The sequence below is a fragment of the Papaver somniferum genome, chromosome 11 (assembly GCF_003573695.1).
Source record: "Papaver somniferum cultivar HN1 chromosome 11, ASM357369v1, whole genome shotgun sequence".
Lineage (NCBI taxonomy): Eukaryota > Viridiplantae > Streptophyta > Magnoliopsida > Ranunculales > Papaveraceae > Papaver > Papaver somniferum.
Genome location: NC_039368.1, coordinates 996,997 through 1,010,904, shown reverse-complemented (window position 1 = coordinate 1,010,904; position 13,908 = coordinate 996,997). Strand labels below are relative to the sequence as shown.

Below are 13,908 nucleotides of genomic sequence, written 5' to 3'. Positions count from 1 at the left end.
TTTTGTGAGTTGTTTGTTGCTAAAACTGAAATCTGGAATGAAGATCTCATCCGTTCTATTTTCTCAGCTGATAATGCTGAGAAAATTCTTGCAATGAGGATGTCATCTACGTGTAATGATACTCTTTTACGGAAAACGGATAAAAGAGGTATGCTTTCTTTCAGGAGTTGCTATAATTCTCTTTGTAAATTTGAGTATAACAATCCTACCGTTCCTGTTAAGATATGAAAGTTTATTTGGGGTCTTAAATTACCACATATGATTAAATTTTTTATATGGAAATGCATTAATGATATTCTCCCCATTAGGGATAAATATTTTTTGGTATAATCTATAAATAAATACCCATTATAGTTTTTTTATACTAATATAGAATCTGGAGGCCATCTTTTCATTAATTGTTCATATGCTAGATCAATGTGGTTACGTTAATATAGGTATCTTTCGGCGTCGGTTTGGGAACCTTTTAACTTGGGTTATTAGTATGCTCGATTTTGTAGGGAGTAACGATATAATTTATTCAACATTGGATTGTGTTTACAGGTGTATGATTGCTCTTTGGTATGTGTGGAAAGATAGGCGCAACCTTATATTTCAAGAAATGAAACCAAACATACACGATACTATTGTAAAAATTATTAACATGACTTCTCATTGTAATTCTATTGTTGTGAATGGTAGAAATAATGAAAACTCTTCCACAGTTGGATGCCTCTAATTCAACATTTCTTTAAAATAAGCATGGATGATTCTTATATTGAAATCTCAGGGATAACCATTAGAAATTCTGCAGGTTACTACTGGGACAAAAAGGAGATATTATAGTGGAGGACTGAATGCTAAATGTGGAACTGAATGACTAAAGTGCTAGGCAATGGAGGAAGCAGTAAAATGGACGTAAAACTTGGGATCAGAGAAAGTTGTTCTCGAGTCAGATTGTGAGTCAGTAGTCAAGTAAGTTGATGAGATTAACCGTAGTGTTCACTGGTCAATTCTGGGTTCAATTTAGACATTAAACTAATAATAGGTAGTTACCAATTTTGGCACTGGAAGTTTGTGGAAAAACTTGCCACTAGTCTTGCTCATTCTCTGGCTAGAGATGAGACAAATAAATTTTCAATTTTATGATAACTTTCCACCGGACATTATAAGTTGGTTGCTCAAAATATAATCTCTTTTAAGGAAATAATTTTTCTTGCATTAGGATTCAAAAAAGAAAAAAAAAACTGTTATATTTGTTTACCAACAACTGCTTACCGTATTCCAGATCGTAAGAGCATCTCCAATAGTGGGTGTTAAAAATCTTATGTGAGATTTTTTTAAGACCCTTATTTAGGAGGATTTGCACATATAGTAAATGCATGACCCCATGACTAATAAACCATCTCCAACAATATAGAGGTTTGACCTTCAGAAAATCTTATGTGACGAAATCTTAACCGTTTAATTGCATTTTAATTAATTGTTAAAAATAAAAATATGACACGGAGGTCATTCAAAACGTCAAGATAAGACTTTCCTCAAAACCTTCAAAATTAGTATTTCATCCATCCTGTTTTGTAGGACCTACTTTTGGAGATGAATTTAGTTAAATGAAGGTAGGGGTGTAAATTTTGCCCGGCAGCCCGAGGCCCAGTACCGTCCGTCCTGTCCCATGAGAGCCCATGGGTGACCGTGGCCCTTTACGGGCTGGCCCGACCTAGCCCATTTAAATAAGAGGGCGGGCACATGGCACAATTCAAATTTTCTTGCCCGGCCCAATACCCTCCCTATTATCCCGTCAATGCTACCCGCCATGCTAGCCCGCCAGTGTAATCCATTTACCTAGCCTAAGTGACTGTTCTCATTTGTTTTATCCTAGAATTACTTGGTACATATACTTAACACAGTCAACCCTCATAGTTTTCATATGTATTTCTTAACTTTTATTCCATTGGAGTCTAATTTTGTTAACCTTATAGAGAAAATATTGAGCAAAATCTAAGGCAGTTCCTTTTCCGATGATTCAATTCAGGAAAAATTATAGGAAGTTTGGTTTATCTTATTCCCATCTCAATTCTCGTATTTGATTATTAATTTTAAGTAAAACTGATGTATTATTATTATTTTATTTTTAACAATATATATGTATAATATATATATTTGTTTGTAATATTCAAGGCCCTCCCGACCCTACCAGCCCGAGCCCAAATTACAAAACAGGCTTGGGTAGGCCATGGGTACTAACTGTAGATAAATAACCCTGCCCGCCCGGCCCTTTTAGTTTCATGGATAAGAGATGTTCCGGCCCGCCCTATTCCGTCTCATTTAATAAATAGGTCGGGCTGCCCGGCCCGGCCCAATTTACACCCCTAAATGAAGGTTTAAAATCCTATCACTAGTGGAACATGCAAAAAAAAAGTCTGCCAGAGAGACACTTAAAAACTCTAAAAAAGACTGTTTCTGGGAGCCCTAAGATTGTAGTCTTATTTCTCAAAACGTCTGCTTTTGATATTCTTTGATTTTTTTCAAATTACAACTTCCTTGAACAGCCCAATAATGGCAGCTGGTGGAAGCAACTGTTTCATTAATTTATAATACAAAAAAAAAAATGTCAGTTGTTTCATTAATTTATAATACCAAAAGAAAAATGTCTCAACTGAATCTATAGCTGAAATAAAATATCAAAATTCACTAAACACGTGGATTTCATTTTACAATGACAAACTACAATCAGTTCCAAATCTAAAATAATTCATGAAACATCCAGAAATCTAAAAAGAAAATCATTGTACAAAAATTACAAAGGAAACATGAGTGATGTTTTGCATAACCATAATGCTTCTCCATAATCCCGGTCCTTGTCGGGTGGTGTCTTTGAAGAAGGGGAATCTGCAACACTTGAAATAGGAAGTAGCTGCACTTGGTTTTAAGTCAGAAACTGATAGGTCAAAGAGCTTGGTATTGCATTTTAAGATTCCTGAAAGCATAAAGCAAGAATCATAAATCCAGTGAAGATTAACAAAGAGACCGCTATATGGAAATAGACAATTAGATGTGAACTAAGATGTAACCAGTATTTGTAGCGACTATTGTAATGACCGCAAAATAGTGGTTATCTCATCGGCTACAACTATGATAGTGACTCCAAATAGTTTATTATCTCAGCAAGCATCAAGATTTTCCATATAAAAATAACCAATCCTTTATTCCCAAACAATTTGGGGTAGGTGTCACATGTCACAACAACAAACAAAATAAAAAATTGAAATTCGAAATGATGACTGAAAAGAGCCATTACATTTCAGAAGTTTGTGGTGATTGAGAGTGCAACGAGCAAGAGAGTCTTCCTGCGAAGAAAATAACACAATCTATGAGAGTCAAATAACAGGAGAAAAAGGTGTAAAATAACTATGAAAGACAAGAAGGAGCACAAACTGAAAAAAAATTACAGACACACATACAAGACATTAGTTAAGGTCCAAAATCAAAGTTACTACTGAAATAGTAAGACCATGACACTGGGGAAGCGTATAGTTGTACCTCGGATGGATGTATACCAACGAACAAAATGCCATGTTTCAAACTGTTAAGACGATAATAAAACAAATACCCAAGCGCATCTCATTTCATAGTCAGATTCACATCCAAACAGTATGATTCCGCTAGAACCTACAGTGTATCAAATAGAGCAAACATTAGTAAATGCAACTGGTAATACTTAAGAGCCACACCGAATCATGACAATCATGAGTTTCGGAAAGTTACTCAACTAAAAACCAAACCATGGGCTCATGTATTATGCAAGCTATACAACGAGTACACAAGTATGACTAATGTTTTAACTGGTTACTTGAGAAACTCTGCTAAACCTCTTATTATTTGAGCAACTTAAATATCTAAATATCTCAATGACAGTCACAACTTGAAGGAAATATCACCAAAAGATTATTGAGAAGAAAAGAATTAGTGAGGTTGAAGTTGTGCGTTTTCCGTGTATTAATCAAGAGAACAGTCAAAACAGATCACACGATGAAAACTGGGAAATGAGTGGAACTTGTGGCCACTTACAGGAGATCGAAGAACATGGTCCACTAGAAGTTGAAGGCCTGCATAGTACATAACTGCAAGTAATCATTAAGAATTGGACAACGCAACATGTTCTTCGTTTCCAAGCACCACTTTCGGAAGTTTTTCAACCGTCCTGTCACAAACTCTTACTTAGATATGAGACAACCAGTGAAATAAATGACCAAACTAATCAAATCATACCAACTATTTAATGATCTCAACAATTTCTACTTCTATAAGTCCTTTCTTACCGAGCATAAGAGAACATTCAATAGAATCATGTGCTGCTACAACAGACACTTCATCAGAATAAGCATAAACCAGAAAAAATAAATATTCCTGCAATAAATTTAACATGAAAAGCATTAGAGCAACCACAGTCATGAAACGGACCAAATACCAAAAGCCAGACTAAAAACCAAAATTTTTTGGTATTTTGGGTGACCCAAGCGCAGTGGGATAACACCAAATTTGGTGAAGCGTAACTTACACTAACGCCCGATGCCAGACGTAACTTATACTCACGTCTATTGATGAAGCGGATTTTTATTATGCGTTTGAATGAAACGGAGGTATAATGCCCGCTTGATTGAGGCGCAAGTATAACTAACGCCGGATATGGGACGGCGATGGAAAGTGCGTCTACTGGGACGGAGATGAAAAGTGCGTATCACTCGTACGGAGATATAAAGTGCGTATGTTTCGGGCGTTAATGGATTATGCGTATGTTTCGGGCGTTAATGGATTATGCGTCTGGGTGAGACGTTTATAGAAGAAGCGTCTGAGTGGAACGTTTGTAATACCTGCGTCTATGTGGGACGTTTGTAATACGTTCGTGTGAGAGGGACGGTTGTAATACGAGCGTCTGAGTGGGACGTCTGTAATACATGCGTCTGAATCAAGCGTTTGTAATACGTGCGTCTGAGTGAGGCGTGCACGGAAAATCCGTCTGGATATAGACGTCATTATCTCTTCTTCTCCTCCTCCTTTTACATAAACAGTTTTTACAGAAGAAAAAAAAAAGACGAAAACAGACGAAAAATCTAGGGCAAAACCTAAATCGAATGTGACGGAAATTTGATTGGGTGCGGGGAAACGAGTTCTTGCGAAAGAAACGAGTAATCTTATTCGTTAATTGGGTGCGGGGAAATTTGATTGAAGATTAAAGGTATGATTTGTTTTTGGGTAATTTGTTTTTGGTTGGATTGAAGATTAAAGGTATGATTAATTAGGCTGTTTTTGGGTGGAATGAGTGGATTGCATGTTGATTTCATTAAGCATAACCGTGTTTGTTTGATTTCATTAACCATATAACATGAGGTTACTGTTACTGTTCTTTGTTTGATTATGTTTGATTATGTATAGAATGATTTGAGTGATAGAATATGAATAATTTGTTTGTTTGATTATGTATGAATAATTTTACTGATAGAATACAAAGGGGAGATACAAAATGTTGTTGTTCATCTTCACTGATAGAATAATTTTACTGATAGACTAAGTTCACTGAAATCCATTAAACATGAATTGTTGTTGCTCACAAAGGGGAGATACAAAATGTTAAACAGTTGTATTATAAAGACGGTGTCTAGATTTTTTCTGTAAATTTTTTTGATCTTCTATACTGTAAGTAAATAAAATATAATCTTGGGGTTTATTTACTGTAAATTTTTTGGATTTTCTATACTGTAAATTTTGATCTTCTATAATATAGAATAGAACTTTTTATGGATGCTGTAAACTCAGAAAAAACAATTACTAACTTGTATTTATATCGTGCTCAGATGTTGAGCAGAATAACGTCGAGATTTGCACAAGGAAAAAAGATGAATAATAAGAAACGCAAAGGTAAAGGTCCAATGGAGCCTGAAATAGACCCTAATGTTGGAGATTTGGAAGTTCCAGATACCGGGTTCGATGAAGATAGCGAAGATGAAACAACACCGTCCGTGGTATCCCTAGATAACTACAATTGCCTGGAAGATAGTGACAAACACGCTTCTACAGATATTACATATTCAAGCGATCCAAAATTCAGGTACCAACATCGTGGTTCACTCTTTTCGGTCATTGTTTATTATAAGGAGATAACAAAACATAGTCCAAAAATTAAATACATTATCGACAAGGCAGGATGGGGACGTTTATTAGCCATGGAAATAGGAGAAGCATCACACCCAGTGATTGATTATCTTGTTGAACATTGGTGGGATACAACGCATACTTTTCACTTCCCTTTTGGTGAAATGGGATTCACGCCGCTTGATTGGGTAGTGTTGACAGGATTGAGTATTGGAATTGGGGATGATGTTCCGTATAACCCAGTCAAGTACAAATTTGATTATGTCCGTGAGCATGTTTTTCCAGAAATAGAAGAACCCTTAGATTATGAAGATCCCCCAATCTCTGGAAAAAAACGCCCCCCGGCACAGTGGATTTCAGATGCAATCACAATTAAATTTTTGACTACGTATTTCAAAGAAGATATCTTGGTTGCAGCTAATTTGGATGACAAACTTGCAGAAAAAGTGGCGAGGGCCTTTTTTATGTATGTTTTGGGAAATTTTTTCTTTTCCAATGCAAAGAACTACATTGATGCGGCTTGGTTAGCTGCTTTTGAGGATCTAAATGCAGTTGATATGTATGACTGGGGTGGTCCTGCTTTTGCAAAATTGTATGTGGCACTCAACGCATCTGGTAGGGGACAGAAGTCATTAACTGGGTCGTTCCAAATATTAGAGGTAAATTATTATTTATTTTTATTTCATTTAAATGTATATTTTTTGGCAGTTGATTTATTTGGTTGGTTATGATGGAGTAGTTTTGGGGATATGAATATCTGGGCATATGTAGACCGTGCGACCCAACTAGTGAAGAAAAATGGCCAAGAACTTCCCGGTGGAAAGCGAAGAAAAAGACTATCGATATTGTTCACTGTAGGAATGCGCTTAATCAGTTGACTGCAGACATCGTGACATGGAGACCGTGGGAATCCGCCATTGGTGTTCTTGACTCTGATGTTGGTCGCAGGGCTGTGGAGCTTTCAAACAAAAGGGTTATATTTACTTGGATTGGCAAGGTCAGTTAGTACGTTGTTTTTATATGAACATTATTACTTCAAAGTTATCATTTTATCCTAAGTTGAAGAACTTATTTTCTCTGATTACTGGTAATTTGACAGAATATGTGGTACCTAGGAGAACGATCTTGGAGGCAAAATCATCCTACTTTTGGAATTCCTAGAAATCCACCATTTAAAATTGGCGAGGTCAGTCATGAGAAAGCAAAACTTGTGAAAGAAGCTGGATGGGTAGATGCAAATATGTTTGTGAAAGCTGTTTCATATAATATGTATCTGCGATATTGGCGACATGTAACTAACTTCCATCAATTCGTGACCAAAGTCGATTGGGTAGTTGAATTACACGGGGTTGATGGTGACCGTGTTAAACACCTTATTCAACGACCTGCTCAGCATGTACCTATTCCACCACCACAACAATTATCATACGTAAGTACATCCCGTCATTATATTAAAATATATGGTAATCTCATTTCTTAATTAATTTTTTTTAAACGACAGCCTGAAGCTTATAATCTAGTTCAAGAACATGCCGATTTTAATCGTGCGTTTCGCGAGTTTGTATTATATGAAACGGAAGACAGGATGATACGTTTAAAGGCAAAAGATGAAGTAATACGAGGCCTTGCAGCTCGTAACAATTACCTGGAGGATCAGATGCAATTCCGTATGCAACAAACGCCGCGTCCCCCTATTGGATTCGGCAGTTTTTCTGAAACTATCCCACCAGCGGTGTGGGCTCCAGTGAGTCAAGCATCAACAATGTCGTCTGTTAACCCCCATCCGAGAATGACGTTTATCCCACCACGGCAAACACCATCGCATACTCCTACTGATGAATAAGTAACTTTTTAGCCTCCACTTTGGATATGTACTTTTTAGCCTCCACTTTGGATATGTACTTTTTAGCCTCCACTTTGGATACTCCTACAAAGTGCGTATGTTATCTCTATATAGGGTTACTTTTTAGCCTCCATTTTCAGACTCCATTTTCATTCTGACATGTTGATTTCTTTTCAGCCTCCGTTTCGGTACTTGTAGTTTAATTAGTGTTATTTCTTTTTAAGCCTTCATTTTCAATCGGTCAGTGTCGCTTCTTTTTAGCTATAGTCTTAGTCTTTGCAATCGTTCCTGCAATGATATTAATGTAATGAATCGTTCTTATATTTTTCGAAAACTTATCAACGGGAAAACACCACCGGTGAACTTTGAAGTAAACGGGCATGCATATGATATGGGATATTATCTCGGTGATGGCATTTATCCACAGATTGCTACTATTGTGATGGCCATTAAACAACCAGATTCACCGAAAAAATATAAATTTTCATCGATGCAAGAGGGAGCACGGAAAGATGTAGAGCGTGGATTTGGTGTACTGCAACAACAATTTGCCATTGTCAAACAACCTGCACGAATGTGGAACCCGGATGTGCTTGCCTATATAATGAAAACGGTTATTATTTTACATAATATGATAGTGGAGGATGAGCGTCTTCCCGGTGATTGGCCACATGAATATGACTCACGTAGCAGGTCGGCACCGGTGAATATATCGAGGGTAGGTACTGAGGAACTTTCCAGAATGAGAGCTGCACATCGGCGTCATGCTATACACAATAAAGAAACACATTTTCGCTTGCGTCAAGATTTAATCGAACACATATGGTCAAATTTTGGAGATAATTATTAAGTTGGGATGGAAATATGTTGTATCGTATTTCTTCATCGGAAAATATGTTGTAACGTTGCTTACTAATGTACTATTTATCATATAAAAATTAAAATTCACTAAAATTGACTAAAACTCACTAATTTTTTTATTAATGATAAATATTAAGGTTCAACTAATTCGGTCATGCTTTAAGATTGGTTTCTTTTGCGTTGTAGTATTTCCATCTTTCGAAGTTCGAAGTACTCTCTTGTTACAGTGTCCAATGTAGAGACATCCTTCAACATTATGGCCAAGTCATCGTCCGCTTCTTTCTTTAAATCGAGTTTTTCTTGCCTAGCTTGTTTCGCCGCAAACTTTGCCGCAGACTTAGCTTGTATCGCCGCAAACTTTGCCGCAGACTTAGCTTGTATTGCTTCAAACTCAGCTTGTCTCTGTCCCATCTTCATTAGTGATTGTGCTTTGTAATGTTCATTGAAACTTTGCTGCTCCTTAATTATATCCTCTAGCATTTCCTCCTGGGCATTGGATTTTGCTCTCCCTGTTTTCTTTAGTTGTTTCGATGCTTTCTTCCCCAACTGACGCTTACGTGTGTTCTCTATATCTCCAATATCTAGATCATCACTGGACTCGCCTGGAATTGTTTCCTCAATATCAGCGTTTTCCTCACCACTCTGAGAATCTTCCATTTCTTGGCCTGAATCAAACACAAACGTCGACCGTCCTGAATATTTGATACTATCTTTTAGAATTTCGTAGCACTCTTCGTGCTTAAATTTTTTGTTACCATTACTTTGTTTGAATCGCTTTCTTATCTCTTCAACCTGTTATTATTTTCAATACTCATCAGTTCCAATTACATGTATATAATTATTAAGGGTGCAAAAATTGACGATTACTTACCCTCAAGACTTCATTCCATCCGCTATGATATTCACCATCAACTTCCAACACTTTTGCAGAATAAAGTGAAACCTGTCTACTTATTCCCTGAAATCGACTCTGGATAGAAGTCCAAGTACGTTTTGGTTTACAAGGCAGGGCTTCTTCCAACTTATCTTTGATCCGACTCCATAATACTCTTTCTGGTTGATCGGTTCCGGTAGCAGAATCTTGAGATATGGCTAAATGGATTCTACATATCATTGTATCTTCCTCTGTTGTAAAATTGGGACCTCGTGGTGCCATATTTCTATATTTCTTGAAATAGAACACCAAATTTTAAATGATAAGATTATGCAGAAATAAGTTTGTCAAATGCTATATATAGATATACGAAAGAGCCGTTGCAATCTATCAAACGGTCGGAAAATCAGAAAACCAAAATCAGAATTCCAAAATATAACCGTTGGCGCACGTAATACATGCGCCTGGTAACAGACGCTCGTAATACATGCGCTCCGAACAAACGCTCATAATACGAGCGTCCGTCCCAGACGCTCGTAAAACATGCGCCCACTCCAGACGGTCCTAATATATGCGCCCATCCCAGACGCTTCTAAAACATGCGCCCACCCCATACGGTCGTAATATATGCGCCTCACTCATACGCCCATAAAACATGCGTCTCACTCATACGCCCATAAAACATGCGTCTCACACAGACGTTAATAATACGTCCGTCTCCCGCATACGGTCATAATACATGCGCCCGGAGCAGGCGCTTTTAGTAACTGCGTCCAAACCAGGCGTTTTTAATAACTGCGTCTGCTATGGGGCGTAGGTTTTATCTACGTATGGCCCGGCGGTGTTTATAATAACGCCTAACTCAAACGCTCTATATACATCCGCCCCATTATCATACGTTATTTATAAGTACGCCCGATGTGGAGCGTCCACTATACTTCCGTCTGAAATCATACGCCCACTATACTTCCGTCCCACTATAATCATTTTAGTCTCGGTTGGCGACCACATTTGGTCGCAAACCCTAATTAACTGGACTAAATATGGTTTTAGTCAGTACCACTGCGGCTGAATTTGGGACCAAATTTGGGTATAGTCCCCAAATTTGGTCATGACTGTGGTTGCTCTTAGTCTCAAAATTTTGACAGCTAAAATGAGTTTTTCTCTTAAGAGACATATCCCATGACTTGACAATTACTGCATTTTTCAAAGTCCTTCAAATAAAAGGATAGTTTTAGAGTTGAAAACCTTTTCAATTTGGGACCGGTTAGTGAGATTGAGTATGTAAAACCATTCATGTCCTAAATATTTTATCCCAAAATTTCGATACATTTCGAGACAATTTTAGCTCACCAAAAACATGAACTAGCTCGTCTTCGGAGTGAAGCTACACTTTAACAATAGTCCACCAATAACAGATACAAGTCCTTGTCTAACTTTTCCTGGAGGATGCTCACAAAGCTGCAAAAATATAAGGACATGTTTGTGTATCCCAAATTATGACATTACATATGTAAGCTTGAACGAAACATGGAAGCTTGAATTAACATGGGCATAATGAGTTACCAATGAAGAGCCTTACATGACGAAAAGTTGCCACTTTCCAGTGACACTAGTGAAAAATGTATCCCAATACAAACCCTGAATACATAACAATTTAAGATTCTTCATCAAACACATTTGACAAAATAAATTAAGCTTCAGCAATGACAGAAGCAATTCAATCAACTTTTGAACCTCAAAGCAGCAATACACACGAGCCAAAATCTAAAAATTTTAATTTTTCTGTATTCCAATCAAACAAAAACATAAAAACCAGATTTTAAAACTTCATATAAACTTAAAAACCACAATAAATATTCAATCAATAGTCTGTATAAACCCTTGTGAACTTCTAAATATCAAACCAAAACCAAAACCAAATTAGACCAATACAGACAAATCAATCGAGAAAAACACAAGAAATTCTAAGAAAACACTGTTAACTTGAGCAACACCATGAGAATCATGAAATTGATACCAATCTATGATGGGGTTAAATCCTTCGTTACGAATTTACAGATGATTTCTTCAACCTAATAGACTCAATAAACAAACAAAAAAACCACCAGTAAGGGTTAAAGATAGAATTTTGGAGTAGTTATGTTCACAATCAGATTTAGGGGTTTTGTTTCTTACTCTAGGAGAAGAGATCTTCAACCTACTAGAGGAGTTATCTTATAGGAAAAAGTAGAAAGTGAATACCTTACTGCAAAAACGAGAGAAGATTAGAGAAATTAAAATCGTTAATAATAAAGTCTATTAAATTTATGAAACAACAACAAGATTGATATTACCTTGGTGATTTCGGGAGCAAATCAAGTAGATCCTGGGTTACAATGTTTGCTTTAGATTTCTGCTGATACATGGGTTAGGGTAATTGATTTCTGCTGAAAGGTTTGGTTGTTTGGGTTGCTTTTGATATAGGCTCACGATTCATCTTACTGAGAAGTTGGATTCATGATTTCATAGCATGAATCTAATGAAAGAAGAGAACTAGAAGAGACTGAGTTGGAGAGAGACAGAAGACTGTTTGGATGGAGAGGCGAAGATAGAAAATGAACGAAGAGAGATACCTGGGAGTCTGGGAACATGTAAAGGCAGATATTTTTTTATTGTAATAAAATACCCTTCAGTATTACGATTTCTAGGAGTGCTCGATTTAGTTTTATGGGTGAAACGTTTTCCATCAGAAGCCCAGTCCATTAAGAAAGCCTTTGCGAGTCGTTTTTATAAAATCTAAGCAGACTTAAAAAACCCATTTTCCACCAGTGTATGTGTCGTTAAAAAATAAATCTTGCACCTTCTCTTGGAGATAATCAAATAGGACCACCAAATTCTTCTCCTAGATATAAGGAATGACATTTTTTTAACTTTAAGTAATTGTTGCAAGGTTTTATTTATTTATTAAAATAAATGGAAAAAAAATATTTTACCATTCCATTCGTATATTGTCCAAGTTTACAAGGTTTCTATATTTGATTAGCATGTTTAGGTTTTCCTTCCATAATTCAGAATTTAGAGCGAGTTCAGAAAAAAAGAAAAATTATTAATCGAAAGAAATGATGTCTAAGAATTATCCTTTTCAACTATCTAGGTTACAGACAATAGTCCTAATTTTCTTCTTAATCTTCTTCATAAGTGGTTCAACTATATCTTCTGAATATGATCACGTACCAGCATCTGGACCCACCGAAAAAGTTCTCTTGAAACCAGCGGCTGGTTTAGAACGAGGAAAGTTGAGATTTGTGATGCATCCCAAAGGAGTACTTATACCAGCATCTGGACCCTCTGAGAGGTTCAATGCACATCCATTTAGTCTCTCGGAACCAGCACCTGGTTTGGAACAAGGAGGAAAGTAGAGATTTGGGTTGCTTCCCGTGTGACCTTAACCACCATCTGGACCCTCTGAAGGGGAAGTACCTGTGCCCCTATATGGTCCACTAATTAGTTATATTTCTTTTGGTTGATTTCAGTATAGGTTGTTTGGAGTTAAATGGAATTTGAATATTTACATGTAATTGATTAAGTTTATTATTTTAATTTTATTGTTTATGTTTGTTTCGCTTTGATTGGTTTGCGGAAACTTTTATTGTGGCTCTGATCGCTGAATATCAGAATTAAACAATTTTACCACTTAGTTATTTCAAAAACATGTAATAGGTGTAGCTACACCAAAACTTGTTATTTCTAGGCCTCTTAGTCATTTTTAAGAGGCCGACTTATGAAAAAAAGAAAAGAAAAAGGACAGCTATCTTTATAAAAAACAATTAATTGGGGGATATTTGTAATTACTGGAAACCCAGTAGCACACCCAAAGTGATAGTAACCAAGATGTAAGACATCTTAAGTAAAGTAAACACTGAAAATTCTTATTGATGAGTCATTTAAAGTAACAAATATACAAATTCTTGAATACCAGGAAATCCTAATCTCTCCCCTAGGTTAAACTCTCCGCTCTCCAAAAATCCCCTCCTTATACATTGCCCAAGGACCTCTATTTATAGGCCATCTAACCCTAATGAAACACATCTCATTTTATCTCGTCGCATTCTCACAGTAATGCTTTACACTTCGCCTAGACCGTTTTCCATAAAAAAATTTCCCTTCTTTCGCTTACTTCACATGGGCTTGTCGGGACACCTGTCTCCTCTCTTGC

General features: G+C 36.6%; 3 protein-coding genes across 3 annotated transcripts; 2 read left to right on the top strand and 1 right to left on the bottom strand.

Moving 5' to 3' along the window:
* The first annotated feature begins 6,296 nt into the window (after window positions 1-6,296).
* LOC113322290 lies at window positions 6,297-8,144 on the top strand. Its single transcript, XM_026570354.1, has 4 exons — window positions 6,297-6,791; window positions 6,872-7,129; window positions 7,232-7,561; window positions 7,634-8,144. Exons 1-4 carry the CDS (start codon window positions 6,297-6,299, stop codon window positions 7,973-7,975), a joined length of 1,425 nt encoding a protein of 474 aa, XP_026426139.1. The 3' UTR covers window positions 7,976-8,144.
* A 138-nt stretch (window positions 8,145-8,282) lies between these two features.
* LOC113322289 lies at window positions 8,283-8,825 on the top strand. Its single transcript, XM_026570353.1, has one exon. The coding sequence runs from the start codon at window positions 8,283-8,285 to the stop codon at window positions 8,823-8,825; it is 543 nt and encodes a 180-aa protein (XP_026426138.1).
* Window positions 8,826-8,868: 43 nt separating this feature from the next.
* Window positions 8,869-9,992, bottom strand: LOC113322288. The gene is made up of 2 exons (XM_026570352.1): window positions 9,708-9,992; window positions 8,869-9,628 (listed from the first exon to the last, which is right to left on the bottom strand). Exons 1-2 carry the CDS (start codon window positions 9,990-9,992, stop codon window positions 8,996-8,998), a joined length of 918 nt encoding a protein of 305 aa, XP_026426137.1. The 3' UTR covers window positions 8,869-8,995.
* Between the last annotated feature and the right edge of the window lie 3,916 nt (window positions 9,993-13,908).

Bases quoted from the DNA above. Each gene is read 5' to 3' on its own strand.
- LOC113322290 (XM_026570354.1), top strand. From the start codon at position 6,297: ATGGGATTCACGCCGCTTGATTGGGTAGTGTTGACAGGATTGAGTATT. The intron at 6,792-6,871 runs GTAAATTATTAT...ATGATGGAGTAG, and splicing joins GGTCGTTCCAAATATTAGAG to TTTTGGGGATATGAATATCT. The intron at 7,562-7,633 runs GTAAGTACATCC...TTTAAACGACAG, and splicing joins CACCACAACAATTATCATAC to CCTGAAGCTTATAATCTAGT.
- LOC113322289 (XM_026570353.1), top strand. From the start codon at position 8,283: ATGAATCGTTCTTATATTTTTCGAAAACTTATCAACGGGAAAACACCA.
- LOC113322288 (XM_026570352.1), bottom strand. From the start codon at position 9,992: ATGGCACCACGAGGTCCCAATTTTACAACAGAGGAAGATACAATGATA. The intron at 9,629-9,707 runs GTAAGTAATCGT...AAATAATAACAG, and splicing joins GATGGAATGAAGTCTTGAGG to GTTGAAGAGATAAGAAAGCG.